The 27,912-nt window shown below is 39.2% G+C and overlaps 2 protein-coding genes across 19 annotated transcripts; one reads left to right on the top strand and one right to left on the bottom strand.

The window, feature by feature from the left end:
• Positions 1 to 325: 325 nt before the first annotated feature.
• LOC117660632 (oocyte-specific histone RNA stem-loop-binding protein 2-like) lies at positions 326 to 9,394 on the bottom strand. The gene is made up of 6 exons (XM_087887620.1): positions 9,283 to 9,394; positions 3,256 to 3,348; positions 3,069 to 3,173; positions 2,713 to 2,848; positions 1,072 to 1,173; positions 326 to 805 (listed from the first exon to the last, which is right to left on the bottom strand). Exons 1-6 carry the CDS (start codon positions 9,354 to 9,356, stop codon positions 653 to 655), a joined length of 663 nt encoding a protein of 220 aa, XP_087743746.1. The 5' UTR covers positions 9,357 to 9,394; the 3' UTR covers positions 326 to 652.
• Positions 9,021 to 26,820, top strand: CDC25C (cell division cycle 25C). Of its 18 annotated transcripts, none has more exons than XM_087887606.1 (15): positions 9,021 to 9,120; positions 9,940 to 10,074; positions 11,002 to 11,099; positions 12,324 to 12,357; positions 14,596 to 14,629; positions 14,809 to 14,889; positions 16,154 to 16,279; positions 18,503 to 18,583; positions 18,928 to 19,083; positions 20,340 to 20,441; positions 22,431 to 22,493; positions 22,863 to 22,961; positions 23,100 to 23,233; positions 23,347 to 23,458; positions 25,920 to 26,820. In XM_087887606.1, the coding sequence occupies exons 2-15, from the start codon at positions 9,959 to 9,961 to the stop codon at positions 26,058 to 26,060; spliced, it is 1,377 nt and encodes a 458-aa protein (XP_087743732.1). In that variant the 5' UTR covers positions 9,021 to 9,120; positions 9,940 to 9,958; the 3' UTR covers positions 26,061 to 26,820. The 18 variants fall into 18 exon arrangements, with proteins under 18 accessions (XP_087743732.1, XP_034297436.2, XP_087743736.1 ...); XM_034441545.3 differs by having other exon boundaries at positions 14,593 to 14,629; XM_087887607.1 differs by lacking the exon at positions 9,021 to 9,120 and adding an exon at positions 9,403 to 9,617.
• The last annotated feature ends 1,092 nt before the right edge of the window (positions 26,821 to 27,912 follow it).

The raw sequence follows: 27,912 nt of genomic DNA, 5'->3' as shown, positions 1-27,912 counted from the left end.
TGATTCTGTTGCTTGTTGTCCACTACAGTTTCTAGTAGACAGCTGTCTGAATATTCCTACAGAGGGCACACTTATTCAGATTTAACAGAAATGGAATAAAACACTTTTATCCAAAAGGAAAGATGCAAATTGTACCCCTTAACTCTTATAATGAACCTAACACTTTTTGCCATGCCTCACCATACACAAGTAACATTCATATTCAAGCAAATAAAGGATGTCAATTAGGAATCAAATACAAAATATGTTATTTTATCCAACTACAGGGCATGTGTGAAGCAGACAGGAATTAACCAATAACAAACCAAGTGACAGAACATAAGTTCAGAGCAATTTAATTACCTGTACATAGTTCAGAACTTTGATTCTCAATTTTCTTACTGCAACTAACAAGCCATAATGCTTTAGTAGCAATCATCAATTGCTTTGTACACTTATAATAGGAATATGAATAATGGAGAGTCAATAGGAAATGCTTTGTGTTCTAGCTAAATAACAATTACTCTACATAGAAAGCTATCAAATATAGAAATGGAAGATAATCTTGTTATAAAATAATGGACTTTGTAGCAAATTGAGTGACAATACAGGTGGACCACAGTGGCCAAAAAAATAATCCTTGAAATCCTTGAGAAGCTCTAAGTCTTCTCTTTTAGATCACTGACTGCGTTGGGATCCCATAAGAAGAAAACAAGAGCCAGGAGTCAAATGGACAGTCTTCAGCATCTTCCTTGATATGTTCCATGTTGGAGAGTGTATCCTGAAGCAGCGGATATAAATGGCCAGAAGAGGACAATCCAGAAATCTATGGGAGCAGAACAATAACATTAAATAAGTAGTCTAACTTAGTGACTGGTCTGAAGATGTCATTTTAAAAAAGGAAGGTTTTGTGTATGTCCATAATACTAAGCCCATACTTAGAATCTTATGTCACATAAAGATATAGAATGCTCAGCTCTGCTTAGCATTAAATACAGGTTATGATTTTGTTCACACATTGTCAAGTCCTTTTGTTATTTAACTATTCCAAAATAAGGCCATATAGAATATAATTAAACAAAATCCCAATACCTGTTCTCCTAGGACTTCTTCACAAATATTTTCCTGAATACACTGAGCATCAAACCAGTCATTTGGGAAATTAGACCAAAGATCCATTTTGGTCACCAGCTCCTGCCTTGCAAAACAGAGCAGGTTGTTCATACTAAGCCAGGCAGCAAATGCATTAAATAGCTTTAAAGCCTAAACTGGAAAAAAGCAATCTGCAGTTGTCTATCTTAACAGTTGGTTTAGACCTCCAGAAAAAGCTGTCTAGGTTTTTGCTGACAACTCATTTAGAGCCCAGAGAGAAAAGAGGGTGACCCAGTCACTTTGGACTGTTCCCTTGCCAATTGCCATGTGGCCCTTCAAAACATTTTTCGGAAATTCAGTCTTAAACCCACAAAATGTTCCATACTCCTATCTTAGAATCCTATCTTAGAATGCAAATAAAAACCCATTGGAAAAATGGAATAGGAGTAGTTGAATGTGTCAGCCTAAATGCTTCTACCTTCTGCCACAGAATGGTAGCCAATATATAGGCAACCCATGGAAATTAATGGAATGAAAATATAAAATGGTGTTTTACTCACTTCTTCCTTCTTTTCTCATATATGTGACCCTTCTCATTTTCCACCTTAATATAGTGCAAAATACTCCCAGCCTCTGATGGGCACCAGAATCATTTGCTCTCACTGAAGAGCATGACAACTCTGTTGACAATTAACTCTGTCTCCATGGTGATAAGGAATACCAAGGAGAGTGCATATGGACTGGAGACTAGGCCTGCAATTCCTGAATAGTGTGGGAGCATTACTTTATAAGTGGCTCACCAGGTGCTGGCAGTAAATATTGCACAATAAAGGTGGCTATTTACAATATAGAATTGTGTTTAAAAGTAAACCTGCCAAATGATGGATTTTATTAATAGGTTTCTGATAGCAAAATATCTGACCGGAGAAGTATATGGTTGGGTGTCTCTTAATTTACTTTTACAAATTTCTGCTCAAACCAAATAAGCATAATTAGGAATCTAAGGGTCTTCCTGGACTCATAGCTCCTACTTAATGAACAAGTGTTAGCTGTGGCCAGAAAGATTTTTGCACAACTCCATCTAGTGTGCCCCTTACACTGTTTCCTAGATTAGGGGGTCCTTCAGACAATCATTTATACTCATGTCACCTTGTGATTTGACTTCCACAACACACTGTACATGAGACTGCCCTTGAAAACCACTCAAAAGCTCCAATTGGTCCAGAATGAAGCATGCCTCTATCTGCCCATATAATATCTCTACTTTGCAAGCTGCACTAGTTGCCAGTTTGCAACTCGGTTTGATACAAGGTGCTTGTTGTTATGTATACTTAAAGGCATAGAGCTGGTTACTTGAGGGACTGCCTGCCTCCCATAGCATCGGCTTCACCAATTCAATTAAGATGCTCCCTGGAACAAGGATCCCAAGATCTGGATGGCCCCCACTCTGGTTTAGAAGAGCCTGAAAAACTTTTCATCCAGGCCTTTGGTGAAGGGGAGTAACACTGCTTGCTTCATTGCATTTGCCATCTTTTAGCTTTAATTGCTTTTATTGTAATTTTTGTTTTTGTTGTTTATTTGATTATTGTGAGTCATTCAGATTTGTTGAGAGTTGGGCAGCATTTTTATTATTAGAAATACTTCCCTCTCATGTCCAGGTGGATCCCAATCATGAAGTGCCCTTCGCCAAAGCTTAATCTGCATGTCCCACGATCGACGACTGTACTTTTTATATTTATTTGGAGTACAGGGATGAATACCTGACTGACGAGCCATCCTAGAATGAAGCATGAGAAATTAAAAGGCACCTCAAGGCCTCCCAAAGAAGGAGCACAGAGAAAACTGTTAAAGCAAGTCTTTCAAAGGTCTTTACCTCAAGACCAGATTCAAAAATGAACAGCCCAAATATCAGAACTTTGAAAAGAACTGCTAGTGATGACCACAATAAGAGCCCACCCAAGCTTTCGTTATGTAGAAGTCTAACAGTTACTGCTTACTTGGGAACCTGTTGGACAAAGTGCTGGTAACCAATGGTATTTTTCCCATAATCTATCTGCTTTTGCCTTCTTCGCAAGACAGCCTCATCTGTCTCTATATAAGTTCTACAAATGGAAGGAAAAATGCTAGACAGAGAAACATATCAATAACTTAATAAACTATAGAAATATCTCTTACAAAACTTACCCAGATCCTGGACAGGATTTTCTCACCCAGTCGGACCTTGTACCTACCCCCACACTCACCATCTTTACTTCAGGTGAGAAAACCTGAAACGACCTATTTGAAGAAAATAAAAAAGTTGGATTACTGAACATGGAGACACAATGCATTTGTATCTTAACTTTCCATTTGTGAAGTCACTATTCTTCAAATATTCACAGAGCAAAAGAGATCAAGTGAGACTTTCACAGAATTTGGAAAAATGTAACTGATTTCTACACATTAGAGATAAAGAAGAAGTTGATGGTAAGAGCTCTCTCAATATGTAATCTTTTTCTCTGGAAAAAGAATTGAAGCATCAAACCTTTAAAAAAACTATCAACAGTAAGAACTGATAATTGGAATTAAATGTTTTCTAATTTCAGATCATTTAAAATCAGGGGTTATTTCCTTCTAAGACACTGGTAGAATTCTGAGCACACAGCATTGATAACCATCATTAAATGGCATCCATGAGGTTTATGGCCAGTAAAAAATAATGCATTTACTAAAGGGCAAACTTGTGAGGTTGTTCTCCACCTGCTCTTTAGCTCCGTCCCCAAGTTATTCTTTACCTTCTTCTGGGAGACATGGATGCACTCCTAAATAATGCACTGGGCTGCATTTATTTATCTTTTTAGCTTCCATGACTACATATCAAGCCTAGAGGCATTCTAATGTTAGATTCAGGGACTTCTTTGCTGCATATCAGTCTCTAGATCCTTTTCATTAAAGTATTTTTTTTGAAAAGTAGTCCTTAGAAAAGAAAGCTTAGAGGATTCAAGAAAGATGTCTGCAGCACACACCTGCTTGAAGAAGGAAAGAAGAAAGCAGGTTCTACACAAAGTCGTGGCTTTCTCAAGAACAGATTCTAATACTGTGTTTCTCCAAAAATAAGACCCTGTCTTATATTTTTTTTGAACCCCGAAATAAGCGCTTGGCCTTATTTTCGGGGAGGTCTTATTATTTTGGGGTGCGTGGAGCAAGATGGGGCTCCTCTTGCCGTCTTACCTGATTTCCAGCTCTGCATTTAAATATTTTTGGGGAGGGCTTATTTTCAGGGGGAGGCTTATTTTAGCGCATGCGCTCAAAAGCCCAATTGGGCTTATTATCAGGGGATCTTATTTTCGGGGAAACAGGGTATATAGTTCTCAACTTACAGCAGTTCACTTAGTGACCCTTCAAAGTTTCAACAGCACTGAAAAAGTGAATTATGACCTTTTTCATACAACCGTTGCAGCATCCCTGTGGTCATGTGGTCAAAATTCAGATGCTTGGCAACAGACATATATTTATGGCAGTTGCAGTGTCCCAGGGCCATTTGAATCCCTTTTGCGAACTTGTGACAAACAAAGTCCATAGGGAATCCAGATTCATATGGGATAAAACTCATGTAATAACTGTCTTGCTTAACAATGGAAATTTTGAGTTCAATTGTGGTCATAAGTCAGGGACTACCTCAGGGATGAAATCTAAAAATTTTTGCTACCGGTTCTGTGGGCGTGGCTTAATTAGTGGGCGGGGTTTGCTGGTAAGGTGACTGGGTGGCCGTGGCCAAGTCAATGTCACTTCTTTGCCCTTTTTTAACCTACAAAACACAACACAACAGGCTCACTCACAATGTAAAAGCAGCTGTGCTAGACCCAAAATGGCCCCGCAACAAGCAGAAACCTCACATAGCCACAAAAAGCCCAAAAAACCAACTTTCACATTTTACACACACAAAATTCCACATACAGCTGTGTGAGATTTTGTGTGTTTGTGTAGTTAGAGTGAAACACTACAGAAACACACTAAATCTCAGAAAGCTGCACAAATATTATTTTATTTTAAATAAAATAATATTTGTGCAGCTTTTTATATTTTTATATAAAAGCAGCTAAATTCAAAACTTCCTAAACTTTAAATGGCCAGGTTTAAAAAAGGAACAACTAAAAAAAACCCCAATTAACTATTTTTTTTAAAGTTCCCAAAGGGGAAAAAACTTACCCAATAGAACAGGGGTCTCCAACCTTGGCAACTTTAAGACTTGTGGACTTCAACTCCCAGAATTCTTCAGCCAGCTTTGCTGGGAGTTGAAGTCCACAAATCTTAAAGTTGCAGATAGAGCTGCTCACCGATGAGCTTGATTGCAGGCAGGGAGATTCAGTTGCTTGCTGATGCAATGGATTGCCTTGCGACCAGCAGCTAAGGTAAGCAAGCTGGGGGGGAGGGAGAAAAAAAGAAACTTTCTTTTCCTTTAAATGGGTCTGACAATCCAAGCTGAGTTGCCTGATTAGCAGAGCTAATTAGCAGATCGTCAGAGCTTGGATCATCAGAGCTTGGCTGGTCAGAGCCATTTAAAAGGAAAAAAAGGCTTTGATGATCGCACGGCTCAGCTGGGCATGGGGGGCGGGGGCAGGGATTTTTGCTACCGATTCTCCGAACTGCCCGCCGCCATCGCTACCTACTCGTCCAAGCCGATCCGAACCGGGAGCATTTCACCCCTGGACTACCTCTATTATATCTTTTGTTATCCCATGCTTTTTTTGTCTATACATCACACACTTGGAATACTCAAGTGGATTTAGGCTTTTTATTTAACACAGTAAATCTAGTTTACAACATAATCCAGTAATCTTTACTTGGGCTATTGACTTCAAAATGTAGTGGAAAAACATTATGTTCAATACAGTGAATGAACAGTGGGGGGGAAAGACTGAAATGAATATTCTACCTACAGACTTCTCATAGCCTTAAACAAAGCACAGTTGAAGTGGCATAAAAACACTCAACACAAATAATTTTGTGTAGAAATGGCTAAATATTAAAGTACCATGATCTGCGATGCAGTTTGTCACTCAAAAATGTTACTGCTGCATGTGGCAACTCTGACTAGAGTTATATTATTAACATAGAGGCTCATCTACTGGATGAAGATCTGCAATTCATTTTGAACCACACGTTCTGTTTAGGCAAGAATCTATTAGATTGTAATTTAAATGAAAAGCCTTCCACACCATTTCCATTTCATCTCTGATACATCCAAAACAATTAATGTCACTACTGCCACCACAAAAGCAAAATGTACAAAGATTATTATGCATCAATCTGTGCTTCCTCCAATTGATCTACAGAAGAATGCAATATCCATCATGCAAGCAGAACTTTGTCCTCAAAATAATTACATGTTCTGGAATACAGTAACAATTGTCTTCATACCCCTGCTCCAGTCCTGTCCATCCATGTTGCTAAGATGGGGAGCTTTGTAAACATCCAGACTATCCCTCCACAGGTATTCTGCTGAATTTAAAAACTGGGAGTACTAGGGGAGGAACCTGAGAATTGGGATAGCTCTTAGCAGTTGGAAAAAGACCTCTTAAAGGCTTCACAGAGAACTTCTGAGAAGCTCCTGTCACTTATTCCAGAGATACTCAAATATTGCAGAAACTGTGCAGCAAAATACCTGTGCCAGCCACCTGAGAGAGAACCTTGAATAAGATCTGCCTGTCAGAAAAAAGTAGAAACAGAGTACATCCACCATATTTTTCTCTCTAAGGCATTGTTATCTTTCTCTAACATATATTTTAAAACTTGAAAATTAAACAACCACCCATTTCCAAGTGAATCTCCTAATTTCTTTAAGCATTAATGCACTGTTTTCATAAAGATTCCTTCTTCACAAAAAATAATGGGCCATATTAACTTTTATTACCACTTTTGAATGAAGTTACATTTTTAAAGATAGTTGAGATTTTTAAAAATGTCAGGGCACTGATGGAATCACTGGTTGTTATTGATATGGTCTTTTGAGTGAATCTTGACTCCAGGTATCTAAATAAAATGAAGATTGCCCCCACTTCTTATCTAACTGGTGTGTTCCTTTTATAGTAGTATTATACATAGAATGGGGAATATTTTATCTTTGTCCTGCCCTTCTTTGAGAGAATCCAAAGTGATTTGCACAAATTTTCCATCTGGTAAAATGTATTCTCAAAGGTAAAATGCATTATTAAACTTAGAAAAGATTTGAACTATTTTCATGACTTGGAACTGTTCACTTTGTTATTCTTATTATCTGACGTAGCCTCATTCCAGGACATGGCCGCTAACTTTCTCACACATATCTCACCTGGTTGCAGCATCTTTTAGGCATCAAACAGAAACCAGTTTAATACCCAGCTATTTTAGGCAATAAGATTTCAGCAAGTCTTTTAACTTTTTTATTGACTTTATATTGTAAACAGTATGAAAATTCAAAAACATGACTAATTTAAAGATGCTTTAGCAAGCATCTGGGTAATTTTCCCCAATTTGAGATTTATGTAGATAGTAACTGACTAAAACATTGTGCTCAACACAATATCCAACTTCAGAAACTTCCAAACACTTCTGAGACATCAAAGACTGAAATCATAACATTCAACAGAAACATTAGTTGTCCACTCACACCTAGAATAATAAGTCGTTCCTAATTGTTTGCCTACATAAACTATGTTTTACATAGAGCCAACGGATTTGGGCTTTTCTTGAGGCTTCAAAGAAATATCCTAACTTTAGACTCCTATTATGTTAATAATGCAACTTCTCTTCCCAGTTTTGTTACTTATAAGTTCCTTTCAAACACAGATGTGACTGCAGTAAGTTGTTCTTTGCTGAAATGCAGCGGTTCTTCCAGCATGGACAGCCCAGGCAAATTTCAACAAATAAGGAAAAACATCATTGCAATATAAAACTAAACTTAATCTTCAAAAATGTTTACCCACTCTAGCCATTCAGACTGACAGGCTCACAAATTGGCACATAGCCCTTAATGCAAGTAGATTGTAAGTTATAGGAGAAAAAAAAAAGATAGGCAAGCTCTGCTGAGTGTTCCCAATCACCTAACGCAACTCAAACACTTAGTCTACTGAAACAGTATACAGTTAGTCCTTGACTTACCACAGTTCATTTAGTGACCGTCCAAAGCTACAATGGCACTGAAAAAAGTGACTTATGACCATTTTTCACACTTATGACCATGAATTACATTTGGATGCTTGACAACTGACTCACATTTATGACGGTTGTGAGGGTCCCAGAATCATACAATACCCTTTGGCAACCTTCTGACAAGCAAAGTCAATGGGGATTTAACAACCAGATTCACTTAACAACCATGTGAATAATTTAAGAACTGCTGTGATTCCCTTAACAAATGTTGCAAGAAAAGTCACAAAATGGGGCAAAACTCACTTCGCAATATAAAATTTGGGCTCAGCTTTGGTCGTAAGTTGAGGACTACCTGTAACGTTCCCCAATTAGGAAGCCAGACATTGCACTCCGTCTCAGCAGCCTCCACCCCGCTCACTTTACCGACCCAGAGAGATAAGAAAACGGGAGAAGGTCGCCAAGTTTAAAACGAAGCTCCACCCAACACCCGAAATCTAAAGGCAACTACCGGCCAGTTACGGCAGTCGAGATGTCCGACAAAGAATTCGGAAATTGCATGATTGGCCCCCGAATCGGAGCACCCCCTTCCAAAAATCCTTTTGGGCGTCATTAAACGCGGTTTTAAATCTCCCTCCAGTAAGCAGGGAGGGCGTGGCTTTTTGCAGACCTCCGGCCTATCGCAGAGTAGGAAGAAAAAAGGAGGCGGATCTTCGGTCCGGTGATTGGCTGGGCGAAGAGTAAGAAACATGGGCGTTATCTCCCGAACGCAGCGCGGACAATAACACACGTGCATAAAAAAAACCCCGCCTACCCATCCAATCAGCCGCGCGCGCCACCGTCGACGTAAGGCCGTCGGTTTGCCAATAAAAAAGCTGTTGACTCCGAGACTGAGGCTCTTCTCGCTCGAGCGTTCGAGGGTTGGTCGGTCAAGAGAAAGAGGTGATCGGGATTGGCCGGCGCAGCGGCGATAAATTTTAATTTCTGAAGTGCTGTGGAATTTTCAGCTCGCCTTATTTTTTTTAGGGGCGGGGGGTGGGGAGGGTGAGAGGGAGGAAGAGATTTCACAAGAAGGGAGGGGGGGAGGCAGAAGGGGTGCTGTACCTCCCGAGGTCCTTTGCCGTTCTTTGCAATGGCTCTGCTGGGTTGGGGGTGATGGAAGTCCAAGTCCAAACCATCGGGGAAGGTTTCTCGGGTTGTCCGCAGCTGATCTTTTTCTCTTGCCCCGGAGAACGAGGGAACGAACCTTAGTTTGTTTTGGAGGCGGGGTATTCTAGCTTGCGAGCCAGCCGTCGATGCTGATGATCCAAAATTCCGTCTGAAAAATTCAAAGCTCTCGTTTCCCTTTAAGAAAGGCAGCCAATCATTCTTTCTCAGCCCAACTTATTATCTTGCAGAGTTGATTTTGTGGGGGGAAAAATAGGCGGAAGCGGTATTGGGTATGTTTGCTGCTATCAGTTGCAAAAAATAATGTAGGCGAGATTTAAACAAAAAAAAAAAAAGTTAAACTGGACGTATCTTTTTAGCCTGATTGTTACTAGCTTCCTTGTTTGCTGTTTTCCTAGTCTTATCTCTCAGAGCTTGCTGCTGCATATTTCAGTTTTTAGGTACCTGATTGTGAGCTCTTAAATTGTGATTATTACAATAAAGAGACAGGCTTGTAAAAAAAGGAAGCTGCTGTTTTAAGTGGTGTCTTCGTAGCGATCAGTAAAGCTACCTGAAAATTATCCCCTTGTAGAAATTATTATTTACTCCTTTTAGGTTTCAATCTAGCTACAGGATGGCACTGAATATGATCCAGGATGTCAAGATATCTCTGCCGTTTACTCCAGAACCACCTCTTACTCCTGTGTTGAATCTCACTTGGGATTTCCAAAACCTTAGCACTTTAGCAGGGTAATTTTTTTTTTCTTGTTTGATGCAATAATGTGGGGTGGAACATTTTCTCTTTTTTCCAAAGGTGTGGCACAGAATTAGCTGGGAAACTAATCTGAAATTTTAATTCTTTTTAAACAATCATATTAGGGAATACTGTATGCCCAAGAACTATAAATGGCAGTCCATTTATAAAAGTTCTTAAATCCATGGTTAGGCAATATATTTAGTTTCAGGAAAAATTAAACATAGCTAAAACATGAATAAGTGGTCTCCAGGTCTTCACCAGACATAAGTAGGTATAAAGACTGTGCATATTGGGTCACTATATTTACTTTATAGTTTAGATAACATGCCAACTTTGAAAATGACTACACTGAGTTTGGTAGTTGTATAAGGGGGAGGTTTATGAACTACCTGTAACTCATCCTGTGTATAATCTTGGTTGTTAAGCAAACCCAAGAGCATTTAGATGGTCAGAGAGGGTGACTTGTCACGGATCCTCTGTTTAACCAGCAGTAAATGATAAGATTAATAAACTGCAGCTTTGAATTATAGGGGAAGAGGGAGATTTTTAAAAATTCCATTTTGGGGTTCTGACCCTTTACATCTAATCTGGGAGCCATAAACTTTAGTCTACTGTACAGTGTACAGTCAAACTTAGCCATTTTCTGACTTCTTTATATTGGTTTCAATGACACTTGACTAAGTTGGCTTTGATCCAATCTTAAGTACCATCTTAGGTTAGATGTTATCGTCCGGGGATATATTAAAATGGGAAGTTTTCAAATATAATCTGTCAGTTGATGTATGAGACTGTCTAAGGGTGTTCATCCTAATAAAACATGTTTCTATTTCAATGGTGTAATGCTAATTTCTGTGGGTTTCAATGGTGCATTGCTAATGTGTGCGGATATGTGTATCTAGCTGCCTGTTCACAATTTGTAGGGATACACCAAGGCGTTGCTTAGACCTGTCCAATCTCAACAGTGGAGAAGAGGAAATTGCTTTCACCTTCAGCCAGTCCCCAGCACCACTGGAGATTGGTAATAATTGCTGCCTGCTATAGAGTTTTAGTTCTGCTATTAGTAAGCAGTTTGATCAGCATGCAGGTAGTCCTCAACTTACAACAGTTCATTTAGTGACTGTTCAAAGTCACAATGGGACTGAAAAAAGTAACTTATGGCTGTTTTTCACAACTCTTGCAAACATTCCCATGGTCATGAGATAAAAATGTGATTCATATTTATGACAGTTGCAGTATTCCAGAGTCATGTGATCCCTTTTTGCAACCTTCTGACAAACAAAGTCAATGGGGAAGCCAGATTCACTTAACAACCGTGTTGCTAACAATTGCAGTGATTCACTTAACAACTATGATAAGAAAGGTCATACAATGGGGCAAAATTTACTTAACAAATGTCTTGCTTAGCAACATAAATTTTGGGCTCAATTGTGGTTGTAACTTGAGGACCACCTGTACCTATAAAAGCAAGTTTTGTTGTCATAGATAAATTATTTCATCTATTATATCACGGGTGTCAAACTCGTGGTGTCACGTTGCCATCATTATATAAACTGTAGTATTCTAACCAGTTTAGGCAATTATTAGAACTAAAGCTATGAGAAATTCTGCATTAAATTGATTTTAGTAACATTAAATCCAATTATCTGTATTATCTATTTTATTTAATATATTTGTTTCCCAAGTAGTATATTGATACGTTTATAGATCATAACAAACGTAGCAATAAACCCAAGCCAGATAGATATTCATGTAAATTTCACGCTATATTACAGGTTACAAAAAGTGTAGGGTTACTTGCCTGCATACATAGCTGCCTCCTATCTACTGAAGTACAGTACTCCACTTACAGTTTACTCTCAAGAAAGATAGTTTATAAAATTTCATTTTTAAAAAAAAATACAAAAATTACAAACCGCTCCTTGATTTCACCACTTAAAGTATATTATCTATGTAATTTCTTATATGATAAGCTTGGTTTTATAGAGCTATGTGATAGGCTTGTATTTATGGTTTGGGGGGCTCTAGCAGTCTCTTAAACAATTGAATATATTTTGCAAGCCTATATTCCATATAGACTGGACTTCTTTAGCTGAACCAAGATAACTAGTTTTCAGATATGAAAGAAGATGACTTAATCAGTTCACTCTGATTTAGATTCCTTAAGCTCAAGTGTATGTACTATTTAATAGTATAACCATTCCTAGGTTTTCAGGCTTCTATTTTCTCACTTTGTGACTTGCAGATAAAAATAACTTAACAGAATTCCAGGATCAGCTGTAAGTTCTACCTACTGATTTTATAGCTTACCATATTAGCTTTATTTTAATTTGGGTTTAATTGATCTGCTCTCAACACTGAAAATTCCTTTGTAGCACTTCTATTAACTCAGCAGTGGCTAATTTGCTCAGCACTGATGGATGTATTAAATAAGTTTGTGCATCATGCTTAGTGATGGACTCATGAGTAAGAGCCTATTTGCTCCTTTCTCAGGTGGTGTGGCTAAACAATTGCCTGTGGGGCTGGGCTGAAGAATGTGAATCTTTTTGTTTCAGTTGTGGACAGTCACTTTTTTTAGTAACTGTAGACAACTGTAAGAACTAATGGGATATGATTGATAGATGGGAAGAGCAAAATGGTTTACCCTGTGGGACATTTTAAAAAATGAAATAGGCCAAGTAGGTGTGTTTGGCCGACAGAAGAATCTTTACATCTATTTTTCTTTTAATTTTGTTTACAACCCCCAGTACCGAAATGGCAAGATTTTTACTTGGTATTTTTTTGTTTGTATACTGTAAAGAAATATAGGTGGCAATGGGAGCAGGAACGGAGAGGGTTCGCAACTTAGGCATCCTCTTGGACTCACGGCTGTCTTTAGAAGAACACTTGACAGCTGTGGCCGGGAGGTCTTTTTATCAGGTTCGCCTGATTCGCCAGTTGCGTCCCTTTCTGGATCGGGACTCGTTAAAAACGGTCACTCATGCCCTCGTCACTTCACGCCTGGACTACTGTAATGCTCTCTACATGGGGCTCCCCTTGAAGAGCACCCGGAGGCTCCAGCTGGTCCAGAATGCGGCCGCGCGGGTAGTTATGGGAGCAGCATGGCGCTCCCATGTGGCTCCCCTCCTGCGCGAGCTGCACTGGCTCCCTGTGGTCTTCCGGGTGCGCTTCAAGGTCTTAGTTACCACCTTTAGAGCACTCCATGGCTTAGGACCGGGGTACTTACGAGACCGCCTTCTGCCACCAATAGCCTCTCACCGCCCAGTACGCTCCCATAGAGAGGGGCTTCTCAGGGTGCCGTCAGCCAAACAATGTCGACTGGCGGCCCCCAGGGGGAGAGCCTTTTCTGTGGGGGCACCCACCATCTGGAATGAGCTCCCCCCAGAGATACAGAAGATTCCGGATCTGCGCACTTTCCGCCGTGCCCTCAAAACATTCCTGTTTCAGCAGGCCGGCCTGGCCTAACTTTCCCTTTATATTGCTTTTTGATTTTATTTTAAACTGGGATGTCTTGAATTATCTAGGACCAGAATGTTTAGTATATTTTAATTGGTTTTTTTTTATTATTAACGTTTGTATTACATGTATTTTTATCGTTCGCTGTTCACCGCCCTGAGTCCCTTAGGAATAGGGCGGTATATAAATTTAATAAATAAATAAATAAATAAATAAATAAATAATAAGTCTCTGGAAGGGAAACTGCATTTCCACAGTTAACCCTGTAACCCTGGCCAAAATTGTACATTCAAAATTTCTAATTTTACCCTCAAAATTCCAGTAAGATTTGGCCAACTGGCAAAGCCATGTCTCTAGCCCTTTACGAAAAGATAGAAGAGTTGAAGCCAACCTCACATCGGGGGGCAAGATGTTCCAGAAGGCAGGAGCAACAGCAGTGAAGACCCTCCTCCTGGACCCCGCCAGCTAGAATAATTGGCTGACGGGACCAGCAGCATGCCTCCTCTGCCGGCACAAGTAGTACAGGCCAATCCCAGTGAGGGTGAGACAGTCCGTCAAGTATCCTGGACCAATGTCATGAAGAGCTTTAAAGGTGATCAGCAACACCTTGAATTGCACCCAGAAGCAGACTGGTAACCAATGCAGCTCACGAAGCAGTGGTATTATAGGGACCGTTCTCGGGTGGCCCAAAATTACCCATGCTGCTGCACTCCGCACCAGCTGTAGCTTCCAAAGGCTCTTCAAGGGTAGTCCCATGTAGAGCACATTACAATAGTCCGGCCGTGAGATGAGTAGGGACTGAGCGCAGGTAATCCTGGTCCAGGAAAGGCTGCAACTGGCACACAACACAAAGTTACTTTTACTTAGCATATAGTGGAAACCAAGCCAACTGTTGATTTATTCAATAAACTATTGAATGATTAAACAAAACATAACATATCCCAAAATGTGAATAAGGTATCCAATGTTAATGGATGCATGGGATTAGATTGGGGAATATGCTAAATTTTTACTCAGTTCATACTAAGGATCTCTGACTAGCTCTCTTTTTCTCTCAGCAGAGACTCAAGGAAGCAGTGTGTGCAGTTTTTCCAGGTATTTCATTTTTGTTATGATGGAGTTTAGTTACCTTATTAAAGGCTTTGAGGTGAATCTGAGAACCAGGAGCACCAATTGTTGATGCTCTAAATCTCATATCAATATATAAATCAACATACATATATATGTACCAAACCAGAACTTGACAGTGCCATTCATTCCCCTTAATATTTTAGCCTGAGGTATTGTGCAGCACACCAAGTTACCTCCAGCAAATTAGCGGGGAAATTCTGTGTCCTTCGATGAACAAGAGAAATGTGAGTTATCTATTGTAGCAGATGGGCTTTTCTATAAATACCCATAATCTTGTGTCAAGATTTCTGCTTCATGGCAGTGATGTCCACTCTAGGTTTTCTGATATGGATGATGCTTTCCAGAAGCAATTTGCAGGTATTTCTAAGGGTTATGAGGGGATGAGGGATTTTAACTAACTCAATATCTATTGTAACCACATTTTGCAACCAAAGAAAATGGTTGAGCCATAAGGTTGAGCAATTTCCAAGCACTCAAAATGTGATCACATGATGGGGGAGTATGGCCATATTAACTTCAAAATCAGGTTGAAAGTGCCTTGGGGGTGGGTCAGTCATAACTTTGAACAGCCTCAGGAGTACTTGTATATTCTGGTAGCTCTTAATAGATTTTTGTTGATTAGGACTAAATGATGAGTTTTTACAATTTGAGCATTAATAAGGGCTGAGATATGAAAGGAAGGGTTTTTTTTACTGAAATTTAACACTGAAGGTGTTAAATTACTGAAGTTGTTTATATTTGCCTGGAGGAAGGTGAGGGTCAGTGATACAAAGTGGCAGGGGAAAAAAAGATAACTTTAGATTGCATTAAAAGAAAAGTTTTTTTTTTAAATGATGAGTTAGCTTTACTTTATAGTTGTCAACCCCCACTTTCATTATTACATTCGGGTTTTGGCATCATATTTTTAAAAGGATTCAGAAGATCCAGAGAAAAGCAATGAGGAAGTCAATGAGGAAAAAAGATCAGTTGCAATATTTTGGCTTGGAAGATTTGAGTACAATATGACTATAGTATTTTGGATCTCATTAAGTGGAAATCAAAACACATCTCCATTAGATACAGGTGCTTCTTGACTTACAACCACAATCAGGACCAGAACTTCCATCACTTAAGTGGTACAGTTGCTAAATGAGTCATCATGGGACCACGCCCAGTTTTAATGACCTTTTTGCCATGGTTGTTAAGCAAATTGCACAGTCATTAATCAGATGGCTTGTTTGGAAGCTGGCTGAGAAGATCGCAAATGGCAATCATATGTCCTTGGGACGCTGCAACCATTGTAAATACGAGCCAGTTCCAAGCACCCAGATCACAATCACACAACTGCAGGTCGTAAGTGGAAAGACCGTCTGTCAGTCATTTTTTCAGTGCCATCATAACTTCGAATGGTCATTAAATGAATGGCCATAAGTCAAGGACCACCTGTACAGTAAATATTTGCACATTTGAAAACCGGTGAATTTCATCTGCAATTGGTTTTCTTTCCAGAAAGCAGAGGATCTCATGGACCGTGAGATGAAATACCTTGGCAGCCCAATTGATGCTTCAGGAATCCCAGAAGCCTTGGGTAGCTTTTCTGATGAGCTCCATTCCAGTGAAAAGGAAGAAACGGAGGTGAGAAGGATGAGTTAAAAGTCACTTTGTGGGCAGTTGTATTCATTAAAAAAAACAACAACCAGAAAAAGCAAGTATAGCTTGTCCTTCAATTGAGTAGCAGTAATGCCAAGTAATAGCAGTGTTGGGTCTTGTCTGATGCAAGGCTGGAAGGAGAGTCTTTGATAAGAGCTACCTGAGTGATCTTTGGGGAAATTGGAGGTAGGAGCTTGTATTCCGTTACACTGAAACATTTTCAAACATTAGGGAAAAATGGCTAGGTATCTTGTTCAAGGGTAAGTTTAAATACAGTATTCCAAGACATTACAGGTAGTCCTGTATATATAACAGTTATATATACAATTATAACACTTCCTTTAGTGACCATTTGAAGTTCCAATGGCACTGAAGGCACTTATGACCATTTTTCACACAACTGTTGCAGCATCCTCAAGGACATATGATCAAAATTCAGATGCTTGGCAACTGACTCATATTTATGACGGTCGCAGTGTCCCGAAGTCATGTGATCACCTTTTGTGACCTCCTGACAAGCAAAGTCAATGGCAATGCCAAATTCACATAACAACCGTGTTATTAACTTAACTGCAGTGATTCACTTAACAACTGTGGCAAGAAAGGTCACAAATTGGAGCAAAATTTGTCTCACTAACAAATGTCTCACTTAGCAACAGAAATTTTGGGCTCAATTGTAGTCATAAGTCGAAAACCGCCTGGATAAATATCTAGTGCTCAAGATTGGTCATTGCATTTTTGATGATAATTGTCATAGTGGTTGTGAGAAGCTTATATATTAATTTTATCCCGAGGAGAAGATTCAGTCTTAACTTGGGACTGATCTCTTAAAACCTAGATATAATTCAGTTTATTTTTTGCAACTGGCTAAATTTCTACGAATTCATTCACATCTCTAGGGTAGCATATTAGAATAAGTAAAAGTTCATTCCTTCTGGGATTTTGATAATGAGTTTTTTTTAATTTTCTACTCTAGTAATTTCAATCACGGCCTGAAACATATCTCAAAATGTTGAAGACCTTTAGCAGAGATTCTTTGAACCACTTCTGTTTCTCTTCTGCCATACAAAAATGGACATCCCTAATTAGAGCTTGCTCCAAAGCCTAATAGAATTTCTTATACTGGCTGCTACTCATTTGTCATGAGTTCTAGAACTGAATCACCTCAGAAATACCTCCCTTTCTGTACTGTATCTGTACATTTCTAAATGAACTCTTGTAAGTACAGGTAGTCCTCGACCTATGACCACAATTGAGCTCCAAATTTCTGTTGCTAAGAAAACATTTGTTAAGTAAATTTTTCCTCGTTTTATGACCTTTCTTGCCACCGTTGTTAAGTGAATCACTGCAGTTGCTAAGTTAGTAAACACGGTTGTTAAGTGAATCTGGCTTCCCCATTGACTTTGCTTGTCAGAAGGTCACGAAAAGTGATCACGTGGCCCCGAGACCCTGCAACCATCATAAATATCAGTTAGTTGCCAAGGGCCTGAATTTTGATCATGTACCCCTTGGGAATTCTGCAGTGGTTGTAAGTGTAAAAAATGATCATAAATCACTTTTTTCACTGCCACTGTAATTTTGAATGGTCACTTAATGAACTGTTATAATTCGAGGACTACCTGTACTAAAATATAGTAATTTTTTTGTTTTTGTTTCACCCACACAGCCATCCTTTCTTTCCTTGCACATTTCCTCATAACTTTGACCTCTGTGGGATGTGAAAATGATCCAGATTGGGAAGCCGGGAGGGGAGAAGGGAATGAGAGTCCTGTAGAGCAGTGTTTCTCAACCTTGGAAGCTTGAAGATGGGTGGACTTCAACTCCCAGAATCCCCCAGCCAGCGCTGGCTGGGGGATTCTGGGAGTTGAAGTCCACCCATCTTCAAGCTTCCAAGGTTGAGAAACACTGCTGTAGAGTATTAAATTGCCACTCAAATGCTGGCAGAATTAAAGGAAGGATTGTATTTTTGTTAATACAAGTGGTTTTGCATTTGCCACACTTCTGGTTCTGTATAACGAAACAGTTGTCGGGTTCAGCATACATTAGCCAGATGAAAAAGAGGACTCAGAATATTTTGTAAAGTGAACTTCCCCGGTTGAAATCCTTCTTTTGTACAACTATTAAAGCTGTAAGTGCCTAATGTTCTCTTTTCATCAGGCAATTCTATTTTTTTTTAATGCTCTGTTTTCTCCTGTGATTCCTCCATAGAAGTCCCTTTCTGGGCACCACTCTAGCATGGCTGCCTTGTTGTCTGGACCACTCCGTGCTCAGGACATCAACATCAGTGAGGTAAACGGGGATTTTTTAATCAGCAATTTAGTTAACTCCGGCTCTTGCCTTGTAGCCAGTAGCAAGTAACATTTTGTCTTCCAAATGATCCAGTCTGGAAACAGCAGCATTTAAAGGCTCAAATGTTTAACATGTTTATGGCTGGGCCATTAAAACAGTTTGTGGGCTGATTTGCAAGGTTGTTGCAAAACTGAGGCTGTCAGACTCATCTGAGAGAGCTAGCAATAGTTAACATGGAAGTACAGTTGATTGAAAAATCTTATCAATCAGCCTTAATGAGACTGATGAAGTGAAATGTAGGGTCCTTCCTTCCTGATGTCTTGATCTCCGTTTGGCACATTTAGCAGGTCTCCATGAACAAGAGCAGCCTCTTCCGATCTCCATCTCTGCCAGCAAAACTAAATAGACCTGCATCAAAGAGGACAGTGAAAAGCTATGCTGATGAAACTCCAGCTAAAGTGACATGGAAGTGCAGCTCAATCCAAGAAGGGCCAGATGGGGTAAGAAACAACAGTTGGTCCTCATATCCAGGACCGTGTCAAGAAGAATAACGAGGGAAGCACAGGTATTTTTCTCTTGTTCAAATAGAAGGTAACAAACAGCTAAGATGTTTAGAGGAACCTTGCTGGCCAGAAATCTGTTTATTACAGCACTCTGTTTCATCCACTGGTGAGCAGGTACACCCATTTTACACATTTGATAGGGCCAACTCTTTTACTGTTATATCCAAACAACTGGGACTTAAGCTATGATGCACTGGATTCAACTATAATCCATAGGCCTGCTATCCCTGTATTTACTTGAGCTAATTAGACTCAGATGATGTTCAGACCACTTTGTAATTCCTAGCACAGCAGGATTATAGGTAGTTCTAAAACAGGGGTGTCAAAATCATGTCATCATCACGACCGTGTCACATGACGTATCAGGATTCCCCCCCCCCCTTTGCTAAACGTGAGCATGGCCAGCATCTGGCCCATGGGTCAGGAATTTGACAGCCCTGTTCTAAAGGATCATAAACTTTTGTCACTATTTCAAAGCTCAGCCACTCAAAGATTTTGCACTAGCTTCTGTTGAACTGCATTTGTCAATTAAAACTTGTTCACTCAATTTAGAGAGACTCTTGGTCTTTATTTTTAATTTAGCACCCCAAATAATTTTGCATTTAAAAGTCACTCCAATCCCAATACTGGTCCTTAAAGAATTCTACCTTGTACCTCTTGCCATTAGGATAATTGTCCACTTACCCCCAGTCTCTTGCTTTAAAATTACTGTTTTAAATCTTTTTATCAAGTTCTTCATGGTCTGTTTCTTAACCTTTATTGTCCATTTGTATTTCCACTGTTTTGTTTTCATTTAGTTAAGAATTCTATTTTTTTTTAACTGAAGTTTCCTTGTCACTCATATAATTTCTAACGTGCTCATTAATTGAACAGGGATCCTCCTGTATTTATTGGGACTGTTCTTGATCTCAGTTCTGTTTACACTTTTCTCATGGTTTAAATTCAGTGGTTTTGCTCAGACTGACAGTTGAATCAGTCAATGAACAGTCATTTCAAGGGTCTCATTAAGCTTTCCTCTAGTATTAAATATTTCAATTCCCCCACTTTGACGCAGATTTTTGTATTTTTTGTAGAAATATTTAACTATGGTTTCCATTCATATTTTGTTATTTCAAGCTTTTTCATGCACAGAAGACTGATCCTCACAGTTATTTGTCTGCATATGTATTGATGGATTGCCTGCTTGTTTATAGGTTATGCTTTTGAAGAAAACAGCCTCCCTTTCTGACATCGAGATCGTCAGAGCCCTTGATCAAGACCAGGGCTTCAGACAGTTAATTGGTGATTTCTCTAGCGTAGGTGCCTTCTTGCTTCTCTGATTCTTCTTTTGGGTGGGTAGGAAGAAGAATGCTGACTTTGTGCATGTCATGCTATTCCAAACTTCCCTTCCTAATAATTGAACAATGCTGAAACAGTTTTCTGTATTGCTCAATCTAAGCACTGATGAAAAATTCATCAGTGTGGGAAATTTGAGTATGTGTTGGCAGACAAGACCTACCATGATCTGGTAGGTAACAGATTAGAAGAGTTATTTGTCATGTTCTACAGCTGGGTGATTAAGACTTCCAGTTAAGAAGTGTATGAGTAGCAGCTCACACTTGCATAAAGATATCTACTTCACTTTTAAAAATTCAGATAGGCATGATTCTAATGCGCCAAGCTCAAATGAAAGGTCCCTTCTGTAACAGTGTGATGTGAGACTTATCTGTGGTTGGCCATTCTCACGGATTACCTGAGGGCTCCGAAATGGATACTAAATCAACCTGAAATGTTCTTGTAACTTTTGAGCTTGTTTTATTGTAGATTCTGCCATCCATGGTTCCATTTCTTAGGGAAGAGTTTTATGTGACCCCTTCTTTCAATTCTCAAGGTTAACACTACTCTTTAGTAGTCAGTGTGATGCCCAGCATAAGATAGCTTCCAGAATGCCATTAATAGATTTATATTTTGAATTTTATTAGTACCCAACTAAAAGTGCACATTAATTTTTCCCAGATCCAATGAATCTTAAATTAATATTCTTAAAATATCTAGAGCACATTTTTGCAAAGAAGCATTAGAATAAATACAGAAAATGGAACCTGTGATGTTATTATTAGTTACTACATTATCCTGCATTCAGTTTAAAACGAGTTATAAGAGCAAAATAGTGAATAGTGATTGTAAACAAATTCTAACTCTGCCTAGATGAGCTTGCCTACCTAGTAAAATAGAGCATCACCTATATTAAATTTGAGCAAAGCAGATATAGAAGTTGCATGAACTGGTACAATAATAACCAGAAAGAAAGTTATGGGCAAAAAACCCCATTTACATAATAAGTTTGTTTCTTCAAACGTATTTGTAATAAATGCACTCCATGTTGCTTTTTTATCCTTGTCACATCCTGCTATTGCCATTTTGTGATCCTGATTACTTGAATAATATGGATACCATAATATATACTGCTCAAAAAAATAAAGGGAACACAAGCAGAAGACATCCAAGATCTGAATGAATGAAATAGCCTTATTAAATACTTTGTTCATTACATATAGTAGTTTTGTGTTCCCTTTAGTTGTTTGAGCAGTGTATAAACTACTGTATGTAAAGAACAAAGTATTTAATAAGGCTATTTCATTCATTCAGATCTCGGATGTCTTCTGCTTGTGTTCCCTTTATTTTTTTGAGCAGTATATTAATAATATATTATGGTGGTGTTATTACAGTGCAGCCTTGAGCAACTTGCAATAATCTCCACCATGATACTAGTCACAGTAAACAATCTTTATTTGGCTTCGAGAAATTAGGCAAACCAGGAAAATCCCACTTTTCAGCAAACTCCCACAAGGGAGGATACCAAATGTTCATTGACATTACATATGTAAGAACAAAGTAAATATGCAAGAACAAAGTGGGAGGGTGGAAAGTGTTAGTAAATGGATTAGCAGATCAAAATTTTTCAGGCAATAATTTTCAACAGTGCAATTTTCAGCAGTGCCTGAAATAGCTCAGAAAAAACAAACTTAGCATATGGCCCAAACAATTATACTGTCTTCAAAACATGTATGAAGTTTTGAATAGGGAATCATAATGTATATTTATTATTGCTTCTTAATATACATGTAGGTGAAATGTTTGCAAATTTAGTTGGGCCATTTTCTCCTGAATCCAGTGCATCTTATTTCCCAGCAATTGCATTCAGGATTATTTTGCTGGTGTTATCTAGCTGACGCTTGAAAAAAGCTAGAGGTTCTTTTGAATTGTAGAGATTTTAAACATGAAACGTGATTGTGTTTCTCTAGGTCTATGTATTGCCAACAGTCACAGGAAGGCATTCAGATCTGAGATATATCACTGCAGATACTGTGAGCAATCTTGCCTGCTTTAAAGTGTTCATATGTCTGACTTTCTCTTTCCTTTTGACTTTGCAAATATACTTTCACAGGTCAGCTGAATTGTAGCTGTACCTCCTTTTCATTTAGGGTCACTTGGTTCTGTAAAAGTTTCAGAAGATAGCTGAGGGGGTCTTGCTGTAGCACCTAATCAAGCAAGCTTCTCTGTTCTTAACATTCTTCTGTAGAGTATCTAAGACTTCAGCTACACCATAGTCTCCATGTTTATTCAACTGTCTAGCCAAAACATTTATTCTTTGCCTTCATAATAACTCTGTGATCGAAGTAAAACTAAGAGATGAACTTTACATCAGTGTGGGTGCCATTCTTCTCTTTTTACAGATGGTAGCACTGCTCCACAATAAATTTCAAAGCCTTATAGAGAAGTTCTACATTATTGACTGCCGCTATCCCTATGAATATCTTGGGGGCCACATCAAGGTGAGGGATTCATCTTAAGAGTAGCCTTCCTGGTCTGGTGGCCTTCAGTTATGTTGAAGTAGAACCCCCAGCCATCCCCACCTAGCACAGTCTGTGGCCTACTTATAGCATAGCCCAATATTTTGTTTCTTTTTACAGGAGGCCTTGAATATTCATAGACAAGATGACTTATTTGAACTTTTCCTGAGGAAGCCTCTGCTTCCATCATCACCTCAGAAGCGCCTCATCCTTGTATTCCATTGTGAATTTTCTTCTGAAAGGGGTCCCAAAATGTGAGTGTGGACCACAGAGGGCTATGGAGGTGGAGGGGACTTTTTGGAAAAGGGAAACAGGTGTTTTTGGAAGTCCCTGGACAGGCAGGATAACCAGTTGCCTTGCTGTGAAGGTGTCGTTACCTGAGGGAGGAAGACCGAGCCATGAATGAATATCCTGCCCTGCACTACCCTGAACTTTATGTCCTCCAAGGTGGCTACAAGGAGTTCTTTCTAGAAAACAAGGTAACAATGAGACAAAGACTATTGTTATATATTATAGAAATGCACTTCATCTGTTAGATGCTGATGATTCCAACAATAGCAAAGATCATATCTTTTTTTCAGTATTCCATATCTTTCTACCTAGATTGATCTTAAACTAAGAAACATTAATAAAGAACCCTTCAACAATATAGAAACAAAAATGAAAATCTGGCTGTTAAAGAAGCAGTTAAGAATTAGATATTATTTGTATAAAAATTCAGCCAATTTAATCTAACACTTTTAAATTAGCACCAGGCAAATTTCTGGATATTTCATTTCGGGTAAGGTCTTAATCTCTATTCACTTCACTTCTGGAAAAGATACATCATAGAAAGGTTTCTATCACTTATTTTAACATTTGGATTTCTACATAGTCCTACCTATTTTGATTCAAGCTACAGAATGCTATAGAGATTGAAATCAGCACTTTGAAATGAGTCAAGTTCTTTTAAAATGAGAAAAATATTCTGTTTGACAAAAGATGTGGTATTATGTATAAACAGAAGTCTACAAATAGTGTTGTGGCCCATCAGCGGCCTGTGCGGATTGTAGCTGATTCTGACAGCGAGGAGGCTGGTGTGGTGCTGCGCCAGCAGCCTGTGCAGCTGGCACTCGAGTCAGACAATGAGGAGGCTGGAGAAGATGTTGTGCCAGAGGCAGGGATTCAGCCAGGGCCTTCAGAACCTCCAGAAGCTCCTTTAAGTGAAGAGGACGAAGAGGAGGAGCCTCTTCTCAATACACGGGTGTACAGAGCTGCCAAAAGGCAAGAGTGGCTCCTCAGGAGGAGGTCTCCTCGAGAGTAAGGCTTGGGGCTAATTGGCCATTCCCTTAGCCTATTTAAGGAGGAACGCCAACTGAAGCAATTTGTAGGGAACTACTTTCTCTTTCTCTTTCGTGTCTGGATTCTCTGCAAATTGCTTCTGGGCTTTCTGCCAACCTTAGTAAGATTATGGTTACTTTATCTTTGGTTTCTTGTAGGCTGTTAAGAAAGTTTCTTAACAGCCTTTGTTTGGAAAAGATTGAGTTATTTTAGTAAATTTAAGTTTTGTACAGATTTTGTGTGTGCTGTGTTCTTTGGGGTCTGTAGCTGGGGCAGAACAAATTGTCTTCAGAGGTACCCCTATGGACAATACATGCCTTGATCTAATCCAGAACTCTGCATTTCTCAGAGTGGTGCTATAGGCAGATTGTTGGGCAAAGATTTACTTGATGCTGTCCCTTTTTGGATTATGTTCAAATTTAGCCTCAGTTAAGAGGATATTACTTGGAAAAGTATGTAGCAATCTTATGCATGAAGAATCTTTAAGAACAGAAAAATATTGCATCTTATAATGTACCAGAAAAAAGAATACAGTTATAAAACAACTGAATATCCTTTTCATATGCAAGGCAAAACTGTGACAGGTAAAAGTGCTGGACTAGAAAGTGGAGATCCAGGTTCAGATTCCCAAAGCCATGAAGCTTGTAGAGCCGTGATAGCAAACCTATGGCACACGTGCCGGAGGTGGCATGCAGAGCCCTCTGCTGGCAAGCGCACCATCATCCCAGGTCAGATCTCTGTGGTGTTTCTTTCGTGAGCTTCTATTTCTCTGCAAACGATGAAACAGAAGCTCACAAAAGAAAAAGTTCTTACCTCTTGCTGCGCTGCCGGTGTTGAGATGTCCTGCCTCCTGCCAGCCAGCTGGTCTTCGGATCTCTGCTGCACATGTATGCATGTCCGTGCATGTGTGCATGTCCATGCATGTGTGCATGTCCATGCATGCGCTCACACATGTCCATGCATGTACACATTCACATCTGTGCACCTTTCAGTTTGGGCATGCGCACACGTGCAGTTTGGGCACTTAGTGTCGAAAAGGTTCGCCATCACTGTTATAGAATATATCCTGGCAAATCGCATGCTTTTGAATTTATCCACACACGGTAGTTGATGCAGGATATAGAAAAAGAAAATGAAAGTGGGTGGAACTATGTGCACATAATGAGGTGGTTTGAGAAATTGAAGGAAGGAAGATTTTACACATTACTTGTGTTTGGTTTGGAACATCTAGCTCCAGATTTGAGAAGGAATGGCATTGAGGAATGACACTGGAATTTTATTTTTGCACTCTGTAAGCCATCCAGAGTCACAATACAGTGGAACGGCTTATAAATTCAATAGATGACTAAATAAAACAAAAAGCAATGTGCCTAGTAAGATAGGGGCTTTTCCCCTTATCCCATTCATATCTTTCCTGTTTTTTAAACATTTAATGGAAATAAATTACGAGATTTTACTTGTTTTCCCCTATAAATCAAAGAGCCATAATATACCGATTCTCTTATTTAGAAGTTGTATGTTGTTGTTGTTATTTTTGTGACTAATAGTTGTTGTGATTAACTAAATTGTGCGCTTTAAATATTGGGAAAATATATCATCATTGATCTCCTTTTCTGATAGGAGCTTTGTGAACCACAGAGTTACTGTCCCATGGATCACCAGGATTTCAAGGCAGAGATGGTCAAGTTCCATGTTAAAAGCAAAACCTGGGCAGGGGAACGGAGGCGCAGAGATCACATTGTTCGTCTCATGAAGCTATGAGTTCAGAGTCAGTAGCCAGGAGGGGACTCCCTCCAAGACAGTTCCTTAGCCAAAGGAAAAGCTGCAGCATCTGTAAAATGTGCTGAAAGGCTAAGAAAGTGAGCTTGCCAGGACCAAGCAGCCCTGGCAGGGGTTACAATGAGGAGAGCTCCGATATGCAGAGATCCCTAGTTTGAAAGTGCTGTGGCCAAGTGCGGACATTCCTAATGGAACACCCTCCATAGAAGTGGCAATAGCCCCTGTGAGAAACAATGCCTAGAAATCTCTCCTAAGGCAGCAGGCTGAGCTGCTCTGTAATCCAGACTTTAAGCTAATTTTCAGAGGGAGACTTAATTCCTTTTAAACATTACCTTAGGTTTTTGGCCAGTGAGTGCCTTATTTTAATGGAAGAATAAGCTGTTCTGGAAGATTATCAAATGTTGTTTAACTGCGTATCCAGTTTTGTATGCATATGTAAGTAATAGCTTGTAGTTTGGAACGGTACCATTCAGGTGAGAAGAAAAAGCATGAGGGAGTCATTTCATACTTGTTTTCTTTTAAGGGGGTATCTTCGTCTTCTGAACATCTTAGCGAAGGTGTAAATTAGTGATTTGGTATAGAAAAGTATAATAAGCTGCTGTGGCCCATACCTTCAGACATTGTAAATTTGCTATTCCAGGTGAATCACTTCTTTTTGGCAGTTCTGGAAAAAAAAAATTTTTTTATGATAGCATACATGAGCAATTGTAATTCTAGGCAAAAATAAAATTGCATATTCAAACTTGTTTCTAAGTTAATACTTCTTCAGACAATAAAGGTGACTAGGTAATCTCTCACAATATTGTAAAATCTCTTCACAGTATTGTAAAATTTTAGAGGTTTGTTGTAATTACCAAGATGCTCAAATGCTTCTCCCCTCATCCCTTCAAGACAATGTAATGAGGGAGATTAGGTTGAGTCTCTCTTGCCCACAAGTGCTACTATCTCCATTAAATTCCACTAACATATTCTTGGACTTACATGAAAAGAAGAGTTATACATGCAGTCCTCGATTTACGACCACAATTGAGCCCAAAATTTATGTTGTGAAGTGAGAAATTTGTTAAATGAGTTTTGCCCCATTTTTCAACCTTTCTTGCCACATTTGTTAAGTGAATCATAGCAGCTGTTAAGTTAGTAACACAGTTGTTAAATGAACCTTTATTCCTCGTTGACGTTGCTTGCCAGAAGGCCACAAAAGGTGATCACATGACCCTGGGACACTGCAACCGTTATAAATATGAACCAGTTGCCCAGCCTCCAAGTGTAAATGACATGACCACGGGGATGCTGCAGTGGTCATAAATATGAAAAATGGTCATGTTACTTTTTTCAGTGCCGTTGTAATTTTGAACGATCACTAAACAAACTCTTGAGGACTACCTGTGTCACTGGGTTTTTTTATTTTTTAAATCATGATTTCTTACATTGGAAGGTTGAAGTGATATTTTCCATTTTGCTAATTCTTCACTAAAGGAAAAGTGTTTCCAGCAGATGGCGTAACTGCCACACTCAGGACAGGAAAGAAAGTGGCTTCTGGCAGCGCTAAGAAGCGGCCTGCCCTGGAGGATGGTGAAGCTTACAGAAGTACCAGGATCGGATGAAGAAGCCTTCAAACACAGATCTCAGAACTCACCAAAATTAAATGCTCTTCTCTTTTAGCAGAAGGAGTTCTTCCAGCATTCCTTTCCTCACTCACTTTCCTTTGCTCAATATAAAAACTGTAATGCAATGGTGGTGACGGGGCCCTTATGCTTGGTCAGCAAAGGGTCCCATCACCACCATTGCATTATGGTTTTTTATATTGAGCAAAGGGGCAATTTTGCAGCCTTCT

This window comes from Pantherophis guttatus, chromosome 2 (assembly GCF_059756535.1).
Source record: "Pantherophis guttatus breed Tessera chromosome 2, ASM5975653v1, whole genome shotgun sequence".
NCBI classification, from domain to species: Eukaryota; Metazoa; Chordata; class Lepidosauria; order Squamata; family Colubridae; genus Pantherophis; species Pantherophis guttatus.
The sequence above is the reverse complement of the archived record's forward strand: the minus strand, read 5'-3'. Positions and strand labels throughout refer to the sequence as shown.